The sequence below is a fragment of the Silene latifolia genome, chromosome 11, assembly GCF_048544455.1.
Source record: "Silene latifolia isolate original U9 population chromosome 11, ASM4854445v1, whole genome shotgun sequence".
Classification (NCBI taxonomy): Eukaryota; Viridiplantae; Streptophyta; class Magnoliopsida; order Caryophyllales; family Caryophyllaceae; genus Silene; species Silene latifolia.
This window is the reverse complement of record NC_133536.1, coordinates 102894486-102909606: the sequence shown is the minus strand read 5'-3', so window position 1 is coordinate 102909606 and position 15121 is coordinate 102894486. Positions and strand designations below refer to the sequence as shown.

The following is a 15121-nucleotide window of genomic DNA, read 5'->3' as shown; positions in this document are numbered from 1 at the left end:
GCTATTGTTAGACCTATAACGATAACAATGGGGGAATTACTCGAAACGCGTCAAGTAATTCAACTCAAACTTCGGAACGCGTCCTTGGTTTAAGGCAAGACTTGAACTCGTCGATCTTAAGAAAAGATTGAAACAACAAGTTTCTCTCTCTAAAAGGTTTTTTTCTTAAACTTCGATGATTACAAATGAGGGAGGCTTGGTCCTTATATAGGCCAAAATGCCTTGGCCTCCAAGACTGCATTTAATGCATTTTTGTGAGTTCTAGGATGATTGAAGCATAGAACTCACAAACTAGACTAATTTTTCAAACCTTATTCAAACTAGTTGAAAATACTAAAATTTAAGTTGAAATTCTCCTTGACCTTCTTGATGCCGCCGACCAGCTGCCCCCATACGGTTTCAAGTCGGTTCCCATTGGTCTCAGGTCTTGATTGCACATATTTCCCTTTCCTTAATTGAGCCCATCCATATTTTATGCGTAAATAATGCATTATTTGGACTTGGGTTTACTTGGTCTTCTAAATTGAGCACAACTTCTTCTATGGGGTCGATATTCGCATCACATCGCTTTCCGGTGGCCATCTTCAAGTAAAAAGAAAACTATTCGCTGGCTCTCAAACAATGTCTTACATCAGCCAAAGGAGTATGGTGGTCTACAACTAAGGAGTATACAAGCGATGAATCAAGCCCTATTGGCCAAGAATTATCATAGGATAATGAATAACCCACAATTACTTGTCTCTAAGATATTCAGATCGAAGTATTCTAAAGATTGTGGTGTTATACCGCCTCTAAAAAGCAACCATTACAGACCTTCATGAGATGGAAAAACATACTTGGAGCGGCAAACAAATTGCAAGAAGGATTGCTTGGAAGCTTGGAAATGGCTCGAAAATCAACATATTATCCCTTGGATTAATGGAGCCAAACCAATACTTTGTAATCAGGTTGCTCCTGAAGCATCATTTGCTTCATTTCTTATACATGCGATTATTCATGAGGATGTGGTAACTGGAATATGACAGCACTCAAAGACTATTTTCATACTACCTCGCTGAAGGTCATCATCAACATGGAGCCACCAATTGTCAATGCAGACGATTTCATCTATTGGAAATATACCAGTGATGGTCTATATACAGTCAGCTCAACTTACAAGACTCTTATCGCTAAACAGGCTAAAATTGATGCAAATGTGCTCGTGAAATTTTGGCGCCAATTCCGGAAACTAAAACTTCACCCATGCTGCCAGCTCTTTGTATGGAAATTGATACATAATGCTCTACCAACAAAAGAACTACTTGCGAAAAGGTTTACAATTATCACACTATTGTGTGTATGCAAGCGGTGCCCAGAAACAACGGATCATCTATTCAGGCTTTGTGAAGTGGCTCAAGTCATATGGAAAAGTGGTGCTTTAGGACTACGTGCGTCTAGGAATACACACATACCACTGCAGCAATGGATATAAGATTTTATCTCTTACTTTCTAAAGAATGATTGTCATGACTATGGATACAGTATAATTGTTTTCTGCTTTACCTTATGGGCCATTTGGTTAGCCAGAAATGATATCGAGTTCTGACAGAACAATGTTAATCCGATCCACATACTACATCGGAGTAAAGAGCTTGCACATCAAGAATTCCTCTTATTTAGCAACGAAAGAACAAGAAAACAACCATCCAATAGCCCGTCTACAAATAGTGAAGACCATCAAATACAAGTTGCGGCAATTCGTGGTAAGCCATATGGAATTTTTGGAATTGCATTGTTTTTTGAAGATACTATCGAGTTACAAGGAAGAACAGTTAGATCGTCTTCACTCATTCAAGCGCTATCAACAACATTACTTCTAGCTGTACAATGGGCGTTAGAACACAACTATACGAAGGCTATCTTTCTCATTCCTTCTCAACAACTGGCTCAAATACTAAGTCTTAACACCAAAATTCCGGTACACGTCTGCAATACCATAGAGAAAATTAAAGGATATAGCTATAGGTTTAGTACGTGTCGATTTCAATTCTGTAGTAATAGAGAAGTTAATATTGCTCTCACTGCAGCATCTACATACTCAAAATGTAAGCTTAGAAAATAATACCCGTGTAATTTGTTTACATATATATAAATGAACCGTTTTATTGTTGTCAAAAAAAAAAAGTTAGATAAAAAAATGTGAGATGAAATCAATATCATGAGCACCTTTGACCATTTTCCAAATTAAGTATTTGACCTTTGACTTGAAACCAGATCTAGACGTTGTTGGGCCAGCAAAAACAGCTATTCTAAATCGAATTTCATAACCACTTACTTAAAAGATAAAAAACTTTACCAGTCGCACCAACCAACTTTACTAATTTCATCCATTAATTAATGGAAATGCAGCCAACACACTTATTCATGTGATAGGTATACTTGCTTACGCCGTGCGTTATGCATTTTCTAATGGTTAGGCACCTTTACACTTGAAATAATTAAGGCTCGCCAACAAAATAAGCATGTATTAACACTAATAATAAAGCTCTTTAAACGTACAATGTAGCCTACCTGTCAAACCTTTCTCCTTTCATCTTCTTCATCACGAGGAAGAAATGAAGACTTCTAACTTGTTACGACTCCTTGCGATTTTATTTTGTAGCTCTATTCTTCTTCTTTTCTTAGCATCTCTAACCATGGTCTGGACCACATCTAACTGCACAAATTTCCTGGCTTCTTCCCGTTACTTTACCCCTGTTTCCATTGAGCATGTTGTGTTCGGAATTGCCTCAACTGGAAAAACATGGCCCAAGCAAAAGGAATTCTTACAACTCTGGTGGAAACCCGACAAAATGGAAGGTTGTGTCTTTGTGGATGCCTTACCACCCAACCCCAGTAACTCCAGTGTGGACACCACTCTCCCTCCAATCTGTGTCTCTCAGGACACGTCCCATTTTCGCTATACTTACAAGCATGGCTACCGGTCCTTGATCCGAGTTGCACGGGTCGTATCCGAGACTGTCAACTTGGATTACCCCGATGCTAAATGGTATGTCTTCGGGGATGGTGATACGGTGTTCTTCCCGGACAATTTGGTGAAGACGCTCTCGAAATATGACCATGAGCTTTGGTACTATGTTGGGGCCAATTCGGAGATATATGAGCAGAATGCTGTAAACTCGTTTGAAATGGCATTTTGGGGAGCTGGGTTTGCTGTAAGTGCGCCTCTTGCGAAGGTGCTTGCTAGGGTCTTTGATTCCTGCTTGGAACGTTATCCCCATCTTTATGGCGGTGATGGAAGGGTTTACGCTTGTTTAGCTGAGCTTGGGGTTGGATTAACCCATGAGCCTGGGTTTCATCAGGTACGATTTGGTTTCCATGTTTATAGGCTTCCTCTTGTTTTGAAATGTGATTCATTCATTAGCTTTCTGCAAGTAATGTACACCTCTTCTCTTTGGTATGAGTATCCTTTGCACTTCTGGAACGAACATTTCAGTAGAACTCAGGTACTCCTTCTCATGTTCTTTTTAATACTGGTATCATTCTCACTTTCCGGGATAAGCCTTGATTTTTCATTTATCAAAAACTGCAAAATTATACATTCCGTTATGATTGCCGCCCCCCTTCTTTTCCAAGGAATGTTCATTCTCGTTAAATTCTGGTGTAAAAGTAAATGTAGTTAACCCAAATAAAAGGATGGACTAATGACTAATACATATTTTTAGTTTGGTAGACCATATTTTTATCGAATATCGATTGTATCAAATTAAAGGTTCACTCTTAGCTTTAGATGCATGACATCATAAAAGACATTGGTCTAATGGGTATCATAACTTACTAGATGGACATCCGAGGAAACATTTTTGGTCTTCTTGCTGCTCATCCGTTAGCACCACTGATATCACTCCCGCGCTTGAGTGAAGTCGATCCCATATTCCCTGAGAAGACAACCATCAACGCTCTGCAACATCTCTTTGAATCTGTGAGCATGGATTCTGAGAGAATACTGCAGCAAACAGTGTGTTATGACCGTTGGTTCTCCTGGACAGTTTCAGTTTCTTGGGGTTATGCAGTTGAAGTCTTTGACCACCATATATACTTGTCTGACATTCTTCGTCGACAAGATACCTTTAGTCCATGGAAAAAGGGTTCAGAAGTTAGGTATTCCTTTAGTACAAGGCCTCTTCATCCTGATCCATGTCGTAGATCCACAATTTTCTTCTTTGATCGGATATATGCTCGAAAAATGAAGATTATAAGTAACTACAGAAGAATGATCCCTGATAACTGCACTTTTGATCCTATGGGTTCACCGAAAAAGCTTCAAGAAATCATCGTATATTCACAGAAATCAAGCCTTGGCATGAACCAGGTGCTTACCAGCATTAACACCAAATTAAATAGTAAGAGTTGGATATGTTATTGGAAGAAAAATAAAATTAACTCTGATCTTTGTTTAATTTGAATGCAGTTAAAGGCACCAAGGAGACAATGCTGTGATGTCTTGCCTTCTTCGGTAGGTCAAAAGTTGGAACTTCAGATACGGGAATGCGGAGAAGATGAACTAATACGGATCCATGCTTAAATCTTGGGTTTGAATGCTAAATCTTCATTCAACCCCCCGATGGTACAACCGTACAATTCAGAGGTTTATCATCGAATTCGGCTTTTGAATGATTTTGTACCTGGGGATAGATCATTCTTCCCAATATTTACGTGCCGCCGTTTCAGACCACAAAATAGAAAAATATTTGCCGGAAAATAATCGTATCCGACACTCTACTAACATAATTTGCTCATACTTTTTTTTTTTTTTTTTTTTTTTTTGAGAAAACCCGAAGGTTACTTAAATTAATAGCGAATCAAAACGTACAGCATCAGACGCAGTCGGAGGTAGCGTATCCGACCACACACACCTACCAATGACTCGAGGCTCCACGTGCGCAAGAGCGTGTGCCACAGAGTTATTAATTCTACGCGTAAAAGACCATAAAACCGTATTAAAATTACAACAGAGAGCTAAAATATCGTCTAACACTTGATGAAAAATACTCCGTCCTTGTTTCTTCATCTTTAGCGACTCAATAACTTGGATGCAGTCACTTTCGATGAGTACATTCGCATGCCCTCTATTCCTCGCTTCCTCGAGACCGTCATGAACCGCCACCGCTTCAGCAATAAGAGGCTCCCACACTTGTCGTCTCATCCACGACAAACCCCATAACACCCCTCCATTCTCATCACGGCACACAACACCCGTCCCAACACCCACGTCTTGTTTCACACCCGCGTCAACATTTACCTTCACAAAGCCGCTTTGAGGTACCTGCCACACTTCGCTCTCGCTGCCCTGCCGTGTAGCTCCACCCCTCCCATTCTCCTGCAAGTTCACACCCCACCCTGCCCCTTCAGTTTCCTCCACAACATCTCGGATTCTCTGCAATACTCGTAGAGGATCAGGCTCAAATGACTCAAAGACGACTTTGTTCCGATGTTCCCACAAGGCCCAACAACCTACCATAAGACGCATATGCTCCACCGCTCCCAACTCCTTCCACCTTGCTTCAATCCAGTCACGCACGCCCCCTCCATCCCCCCTCGTCTCATCATCACAGTCCAAACCCAACTCTTCCCAGATTCGACAAGACACTTGACAAAATTTAAATAAATGTATACTTGACTCAACATGGGAATTACAAAAAGGACATAAAAGGGACTCACCTCCAACTCGAGCGGCTCTGTTCGCTCTCGTCGCCAATGCCTCGTTGCACAGCTGCCAGAAGAAGAGTTTCACGCGGGGCCAAACCGGAACCTTCCACATCCTATTCCAAAGCCATTTCTCCCTGTCCCAATTAGAGGTATCACCCATATCGATCGTCTCTCCCGCAAGGCACCTGTAAGCTAACCTCACCGTATATTCCCCATCTCGATCGGCCTCCCAATACCACGAGTCAGCTGAAACAGTTGAGCTAAGACGGATGTTCATAATACGCTCACACTCAAAAGGTAAGAAACGAGAAGAGATAGCCTCAACCCGCCATGCTCCATTACCGTCTGTAAGATCAGCTACTAGAAGATTTTCATCCCCTTGAGGACACGGTGAAATTATCCGACCCGTTTGAGTCCCCGGTACCCAAGCATCCACCCAAACCTTCGTAGATAGCCCATCACCCACTCGTCGTCGTAACCCCTTTAGCAGAACTGATCGAGCCTCAAAAATCCCCCTCCAAGTGTAGCTCGGGTTATAACCAAGTGAAGCAGTCAATAAGTCACCGGAAGGGAAGTATCTCACTTTCATTACCTTAGCCCATAGCGAGTCCGGGTTGACCATTAATATCCACGCTTGTTTGCCTAGAAGTGCAAGGTTAAAGAGACGAAAGTCCCTGAACCCCAGACCTTCTTTACTCTTCGGGTGACACATTTTCCTCCACGAAACCCACGCCATTCCCCTCTTACCCTCCTCATGACTCCACCAGAAGCGCGTGACCATAGAACGAATAACCTCGCAAAAGTTCGCAGGAATTTTAAACACACTCATCGCATAGGTAGGGAGTGAATTGGCAACCGCCTTTATAAGAACCTCCTTACCCGCCCTAGACAAGAATTTCCCACTCCATCCATCAAGTCTCTTGCTGAGTTTATCGCGTAAAATATCAGTGATAGCCTTCCTCGAGCGCCCTATAACCGTAGGGAGGCCAAGATATCGCTCTTGCTCCTCCACCTCGACAATGCCCAGAATATCCACGATATCATCTCGCCTTGCTCTCCTCACGCCCTTGCTAAACGAGACTGTGGTCTTATCCAAACTTACCAGCTGCCCAGAAGCTTCCTCATACCGTCGCAACAAAGCTCTAATCGTGCTTGCCTCCTGAACCGTGGCTTTCACAAAAAAGATGGAGTCGTCGGCGAACAAAAGGTACGAGATGACCGGACCGGAACTAGAAATACGGACACCATGAATCGCCCCTCTCTCAACAGCCCTTCTCATCATATTAGAAAGAGCTTCCGCACAGAGAATAAATAAATAAGGCGATAACGGGTCCCCTTGCCTTAGCCCCCTCGACGGTTGAAACTCCTCCGACGGATGCCCATTTATAAGAACAGAGAAAGAGACAGAAGAAACACAAGCCATGACCCGGTCAGTCCATCTCGCGTCAAACCCCATAACCTCCAGAACCCGTTTCAAAAAAGGCCATTCCACCCTATCATAAGTCTTAGCCATGTCCAATTTAATGGCCATAAACCCCTCCGTCTATCTGGCGTTCTTCATGTAGTGAAGCATTTCGAACGCTATAAGAATATTATCAGTTATCGCTCTCCCCGGAGGAAAAGCACTCTGATTTTCTGAGACGATATCCCCTAGAAAAATCTTCAATCTATTCGCCAGAACCTTCGAAAGTCACGAATTTTATCCGGTGCTTTCTTTTTTGGAATAAGGACAATATTTGTTTTATTAAATTCCTCCGGAGATCGATAACCACGAAGAATGCTCAAGACAGTCCGCACCACCTCCGGCCCAATAATACTCCAAAATGACTGATAGAAAAGGCCATTCATCCCGTACGGACCCGGCGCTTTAAGTGGATTCATCTGGTTAAGAGCTTCTATCACCTCAGACTCCTCAAAATTTCGCCTGAGCTCTTCATTCATACCTTCGGTAACCCTCCCCTCTAAACCCACCAGAACATCATCGACCTCTCCTGAATTCGAAGAAGTAAATAGCGACTTAAAATAATCATTTGCCACAGCCACTATTGCTTCGTTTCCCTCCCTCACTTCTTTTAGAATCACAACATATGTTGACAGACTTAAGCGTATGGCTCCAATTATCAATCAATACTATATATATTTCAAAAATCAAGGAATTTAAATACAAACAACAAAAACAATATCAGAGCCTTAATCCCAAAATGATTTTGAGACGGCTGTCATGAATCATCCTTTAGAACCGTCCCTGGGTGAACGCACACCTCAAAATACGAAAAGAGAAGGGAAAAATGAAAAACAAAAGGGAGAGCGAAAATGTAATACAAAGTCAAGGTAAACTTACATGATTTGAAATCTAATCCCGGATTTCTTTTATAAAAACTTAAAATTTAAATCGAGAGAAAAGTTAAAACGATTTTGAAAACCGTAATAGAATTAAGGATCCGGAATGCCTTAAAAGTAAACCAAGTAAAATATATAAGTAAGTGGTTGGTAAAAAATGTGTAATAAAGGAGAGTAGAACAAATAATTTTTTTTTAAAAATAAAATAAAAACACTAAATATGTCAAAAAACATCAAATACTAAAAATCCACATGTATCCTTTCCCTCCATTGTGCCCTCTCCGTGACCATACTCTCCTCAAGCCCCAGAAATCTCATATCGTGCTCTATCACTCTCAACCATGTCTGTCTCCGTCTCCCTTTACCTCTAGGGACCTTTTCTGTCCTCCAAGTCTCCAGTCTCCTAACTGGTGCGTCCATAGGTTTCCTTCTCACATGGCCAAACCATCTTAGTCGATTTTCCATCATCTTGTCCTCTATTGTCGCCACTTTTACCTTTTCCCTAATCACCTCATTCCTTAATCGATCTTTCCTTGTATGTCCGCACATCCACCTCAACATACGTATCTCCGCCACACTCATCTTTTGAATGTGACAATGTTTCACGGCCCAACACTCGGAACCGTAAAGTAAGGCAGGCCTAATTGTAGTGAGATAAAATTTTTCCTTTAATCTTTGGGGCATATCTTTATCGCATAAAAACCCTGAAGCACTCTTCCATTTCAACCATCCCGCTTTTCCCTAATGACCTCATTCCTTAATCGATCTTTCCTTGTATGTCCGCACATCCACCTCAACATACGTATCTCCGCCACACTCATCTTTTGAATGTGACAATGTTTCACGGCCCAACACTCGGAACCGTAAAGTAAGGCAGACCTAATTGCCGTGCGATAAATTTTTCCTTTAATCTTTGGGGCATATCTTTATCGCATAAAAACCCTGAAGCACTCTTCCATTTCAACCATCCCGCTTTAATTCTGTGAGCCACATCTCCGTCTAAATCCTCATCCTTTTGAATAATAGATCCTAGGTATCTGAAGAAATCTGACCCCTCAACAACATCCCCATCGAAAATAATACTCCTTGCCTCTGTCGATCTCGACCCCGCCACTTTAGTGAACTGACACCTCAAATACTCGGTCTTACTCCTGCTTAGCCTAAACCCACGAGTCTCTAAAGTATGCCTTCACAATTCCAACTTTCTCTCCACCCCCTCTTTCGTCTCATCAATCAGCACAATACCATCGGCAAACATCATACATCACGGGATGTCGTCCTGAATATCCCTTGTCAACTCATCCATAACTATAGCAAAGAGAAAAGGACTAAGTGCGGAACCTTGATGCACCCCGATGGTAATGATAAATTCCTCCGTTCTCCCAACATTAGTGTGAACACTTGCACTAGCCCCCTCATACATGTCCTTTATGAGGTCAATATATTTTCGAGACACACCCTTTCTCGCCAAAGCCCACCAAAGCACTTCTCTTGGTACCCTATCATATGCCTTTTCCAAGTCAATAAAAACCATATGCAAGTCCTTCTTCTTGTCCCGATGGTGTTCCATCAACTGTCTCATAATAAAAATCGCATCCATAGTCAATCTCTCGGGCATAAATTCAAATTGGTTATCCGAGATGTCTACACATCTCCTAAGCCTTTGCTCGATTATCCGCTCCCATAACTTTATCGTATGACTCATAAGTTTAATTCCCCGATAATTGGAACACCTTCGAACATCACCTTTGTTCTTGTACAAAGGGACAAGAGTTCTTCTCCTCCAAGCTAATGGCATCTTGTCGCTCCTCCAAATCTTGTTGAAGAGCATGGTTACCCATTCGATTCCTTTCTCCCCGAAGCACCTCCAAACTTCTATGGGTATACCATCCGGTCCCTCTGCTTTCTTTGACCTCATCTTCCTTAATGCCTTTCTAACTTCACTCTTTTGTATCCTACGCATAAATTCCCGATTAACCATGCTTGGTGTTACTTCTACATTCCCAAAACCTTGCTCCTGGTGTCCATTGAATAAAGTATCAAAGTAAGAACTCCATCTGACCTTTATTTCGTTATCCTGAACCAGAACCTTGTCGTCCATATCTTTCACACACCTAACTCTCCCAATATCCCTCGTCTTTCGGTCTCTTATGCGAGCCAATTTATAGATATCCTTATCTTCTTCTCTCGTGTTCAACCTGGCATACACTTCTTGGTTAACTTTTGCCCTCGCATCCCGCACAGCCTTTTTAGCGGCTCGTCTTGCCTCCTTGTACTTTTCAAAGTTCTCCATCACTCATGCATTTCCCCAAAACCTTATAGCATTCACGTTTTGTCTTTATCGCTTGTCTCACCTCCTCGTTCCACCAAGATGTGTCCTTACTTGATGGTCTATTCCCTTTATATTCCCCTAACACCTCCCTCGCCAAATCCTTTACAACATGCTCCAATTTATCCCACGTTGCATCAATATCTTTCTCCTTGCAATCCGACCAAATATCGCTACTTCCGACCTTATCCAAAAACGCTTGTTGGTTTTCCCCTTGTAGCTTCCACCACTTGATTCGTGCCTCACCGATTATCTTTCTCTTCCTCAAGTCTCTCTTACTCCGAAAATCAAGCACCACTAGTCTATGTTGTGTTGCGGCACTTTTCCCGGGTATGACCTTGCAATCGATGTACTCTTTCCTCCACACACTCCTTACCAAAAGGAAGTCAATTTGACTAGCATTTCCTCCACTCCTATAAGTCACCAAATGAGAATGCCTTTTCTCGAACCAAGTGTTCATTATACCCAAGTAATATGCCAAAGCAAAATCTAATATGTCGCTTCCTGCTTCATTTCTCTCCCCAAACCCAAGACCCCCATGAATGTTCTCGAAGCCAACTCGACTAGTACCCACATGCCCATTGAGGTCACCACCAATGATCAATTTCTCTCCAATAGGGACTCGTTCTACAACCTCTTCCAGATCTTCCCAGAAGGCTCCTAAAAACGAAGCATCCAATCCTACTTGAGGTGCGTAAGCACTTATAACAGTCAGCACCTCATCCCCGACTACAAGCTTGATGCTCATAATCCTATCACTCTTTCTCGATACTTCTACCACATCATCGATGTAATCTTTATCAATGACAATACCCACTCCGTTACGACTTTTGTCTTTACCCGTGTACCAAAGCTTATAACCCCAAGGCGCTATCACCCTTACTTTATCTCCGACCCACTTTGTCTCTTGTAGATACATTATATGCACTCTCCTCCTTTTCATAACCTCCCCTATCTCGGCTAATCTCCCTGTCAAAGAGCCTACATTCCAAGTACCAAAACGTAACCTACTACCCTTCCTAAAGTCATGCCTTGATTTCTTTACCCGCTCTTGACCATGCTTCCTAGATCCAAACCTATTTGACACCACACCCATACTTCGAGGTGGCGCGCTGCTTTCGGGCGACGACCTAACAACCCTTGCATATTTTTCACTACACCCGAGTCTAGAAGATGTAGTGCACCCTTGTCTATTTGACACCACCCCTAGATGTAAAGATGGCGCGTCGCTTTCGGGCGACGACCTAGCAACCCTCACATACTTTTCACTACACCCGGGTCTAAGAAGTGCAGCGCGTCAATTCTGAGGAGACGCCCCAACGATGTTAAAATTCCGATTCATGTCCATAGAATGTGACTAAGTTTTTATGCTGGCTGCGAAAGACCTACCGCAACTCTCCTCCTTTATCCGGGCTTGGGACCGACAGTGAATGCCCGAAAACACTCACAGGCGGAGTTAAAAATCAAGGAATTTTAATATAATTAAATAAATCTATACAAATTAATTATAGGAAAAATTACAAATAACCACTACGTATTTGCGTATTTTTACAAATTACCGCCATGTATTTGCGTTTTTACAAATAACACCCAAATTTCAGCGTATATTCTCCAATCACCACCGTATTTACCCCGAGCTTCATTTTTCTTATTTCACGACTTGTTAAGTGACGATTTACGCAAATTTCCTTATTTACCCTCATTTAATTACACTCATGGATTAATCTCAATCCCAAATAACATAACATATCCCTCTTCTTCCATCTTCTTTCCCTAAATCCCCCAATTCATTCCAAACCCTAAATCCCCGTTTAATCCCCAAATCAATCGACAATTTCTCTCAATCCCTAAATCATATATCCCCTTTCTTCCTTCTCGATTTCGCTGCGGTAGTCCTCTGCCAACCAAACTCGCGTGAATGGCGCACAAACCCAGAAAAAATCCATGGCTGCTTCATCAATGGCGCAAGAATCCAAAAACAACCCAGAAATCGGTTCATGAATTAATGCCATAAATTTTGTACCACAATTTTGTCCCCAATTTTTTCAGAAATTTTACATTTATTTACCACTAATTGAATTAAGCAAAACTACTTAACAAGTATATAAACTACATGTATTAAAAATCTTTACCAAAAAAAAACTACATGTATTAAAAATATAAGAGAGTAATTGTTTACCTTATAAATTTAGTACATGATGGTATTTAATTTTTTTGGTTGATTTTTGAGGTTAAAGAGAGAAGATAAAGTTTAGGGATGGAGTCAATGAACGGGAAATTAACATCAACTGGACTAGTTAAATGAGAATAATTTGGGAAATTTGCGTAAATTGTCACTTAACAATTCGGGAAATAAGAAAAATGATATTCGGGGAAAAATACGGTGGTGATTGGGGAATATACGTTGAAGGTTGGGGGCTATTTGTAAAAACGCAAATAAGGGGTGGTAATTTGTAAAAATACGCAAATACGTGGTGGTTATTTGTAATTTTTCCTTAATTATACTAGTTTTTTTTTTTGTCAAACACAACCTTTAAATTTGTTTTTTTTTTTCCAAACACCACCTTTAAAAAAAAAGTTTGTAAAACACAACTTTTAATAAATTTGGGATATTCTCTCGTGTACCCCTCAACTTTTTCATTTTCTATGGTATACCCCTCTTTTCATGCAAAAAAACTTTGACCGTCAATAACTCTTGGCTACAAGTTCAGAATACGATAAATTTTTTTCCAAATTGACCGTCTTTAAGAGGTCTTCCGTTTGAAAAAAAATTCACCGACGTCTCAACTCGTAGTCGGGAATTATGGTCGGTCAAAGTTTATTCGTTAAAAATGTTTGACCAACCATAACTACCGGCTAAGAGTTCAAAAAGCGGTGAATTTTTTTTTCAAATTGAAGGCCTTGACTAGATAATTGGGTTGGAAAAAAAAATTACCGTTTTCTAAACTCGTAATAGAGAATTATTGTCGGTCAAAGTTTTTTTGCAAAAAACAAGGGGTACACCATAGAAAACGAAAAAGTTCAGGGGTACACGAGAGAATATCCCAATAAAGGGTAAATTTTTTGTTGTCAAACACGACTTTTTGACCGAAGGACTTAACATTTTACAATGGGGTAACTTTTAGTCGATGTTTGAGATAACAAACGATGTCGGTTTGAGGTGTTTTTGGACTCGTTGGAAAGGTGGAAATACAAGATTTCCAGGGGTTATCAATACGATGGTCAAAGGTGGCCTTATGTGGAGTATATTGATGTGTAAAGTAAGGCTGGTTGGAGAGGCTAGCTCTAAAGCGAGTGGTCATAGGGTTTTTCGTGGGTCTTTAAATGGAGTTAGGATGTTTTATTTGGTCTGAAATTTGGTATATAGATAGAAGGGAGTGTAAGGTAGGTCGTAATTCTGTTGTTTTTGGTTGTTGTTTGTTGTAAGTGGTGGTTTGAGGTGAGTGAATTGACCCATAAAAAAAACTCCTACTTTGACGTTCTTTTGAATGTTTTTTACCTCCAAATTAACTCCCCTCGAACCACCACTTGTAACCAACAACCACCAAAAACAACATAACTAAGACATACCTTGCACTCCCTGCTACCTATATACCAAATTTGAGACCAAAAAAAGGATCATAACCTCATTAAAAGACCCACTAAAAATCCCCGACCACCCGCTACTCTCTCCGACCAGCCTTACTTTACACAACAATAGACCCCATATAAGGCCACCTTTGACCATCGTGTTGATACCCCATGGAAAGCTTGTATTTACACCTTTCCAACGAGTCCAAGAACACCTCAAACCGACATCGCTTGCTATCCCAAACATCGATTGAAAGTTACCCCATTGCAAAATGTTAAGTCCTTCAACCAAAAAGTCGTGTTTGACAACAAAAAATTTATTAAAGGTGGTGTTTGGAATATTTTTTTTGTAAAGGTTGTGTTTGAGCAAAAACCCATTATACTATATAGTTTTAAATCTATAGCACTATGATAGACCTGCCAAAAGACTTCAATGTAAATATTATATAGTTTTGGTTGAAGTATAAATTTAGAGAACACCGGAATATGGTGATTTTCTTTAAAATAAACATGCCTCACTTATGGTATTAATTAGTATAAATATGTTAATTATATTCAAATATAATATAAGCATGCTATATTTTGGAAAATATTAAAAGGTAAATAAATAAAGCTAGATTTTCAAAAATATATATAAGACTCTTAAAATTGCATCCCTAAATAGTAAAAGTAATTCTGTTAGTAGTGAAAAGAATTGTAGTAACATTGGGTGTAGTAATGATATGTGATTTATTTAGACCATTTACCCTCTTTATTCTCGTGATTTTTGCCCCCATTTGACACGCTTTTAGCTCTGATTCGCTTACATTTTACCCCTTAATTCCATGTGCTCCCATATTGTGAATTCGCGTCTCATCTTGTAGGGAATAGGCCAAGAAAGAGGCAAGACTGAATAAGGAGTAAGCACGGACGATAACTTTTGTTAGCATGAGAAGAAGAAGAGGAGGATGCAATGACAAAGTGTTCTCTGTCGACAGGCCGGCAGCCGGCCAACCAGCAGGGAACCCCTCCCATGACTTCGCCACTTTTGAAGAGAAGAAAAGAATGCAATTGAAGGAATTCTCGCTGCCGTTTGGCGGACCGGCACGCACCCCCTACACTTGTGAAGAGACGAAGAAAAGACAAGTAAGAAGGGTCCTCTGCCGGCAGACCGACAGCCTGTAATACTCTGTATTTTATAATTATATAAATAAT

General features: G+C 40.8%; 1 protein-coding gene across 2 annotated transcripts; it reads left to right on the top strand.

The window, feature by feature from the left end:
• The first annotated feature begins 2009 nt into the window (after window positions 1-2009).
• On the top strand, window positions 2010-4762 carry LOC141611835 (uncharacterized). 2 transcript variants are annotated; one of them, XM_074430473.1, is made up of 3 exons: window positions 2010-3485; window positions 3821-4351; window positions 4451-4762. In XM_074430473.1, the coding sequence occupies exons 1-3, from the start codon at window positions 2595-2597 to the stop codon at window positions 4562-4564; spliced, it is 1536 nt and encodes a 511-aa protein (XP_074286574.1). In that variant the 5' UTR covers window positions 2010-2594; the 3' UTR covers window positions 4565-4762. The 2 variants fall into 2 exon arrangements, with proteins under 2 accessions (XP_074286574.1, XP_074286575.1); XM_074430474.1 differs by having other exon boundaries at window positions 2037-3341.
• Window positions 4763-15121: the final 10359 nt, after the last annotated feature.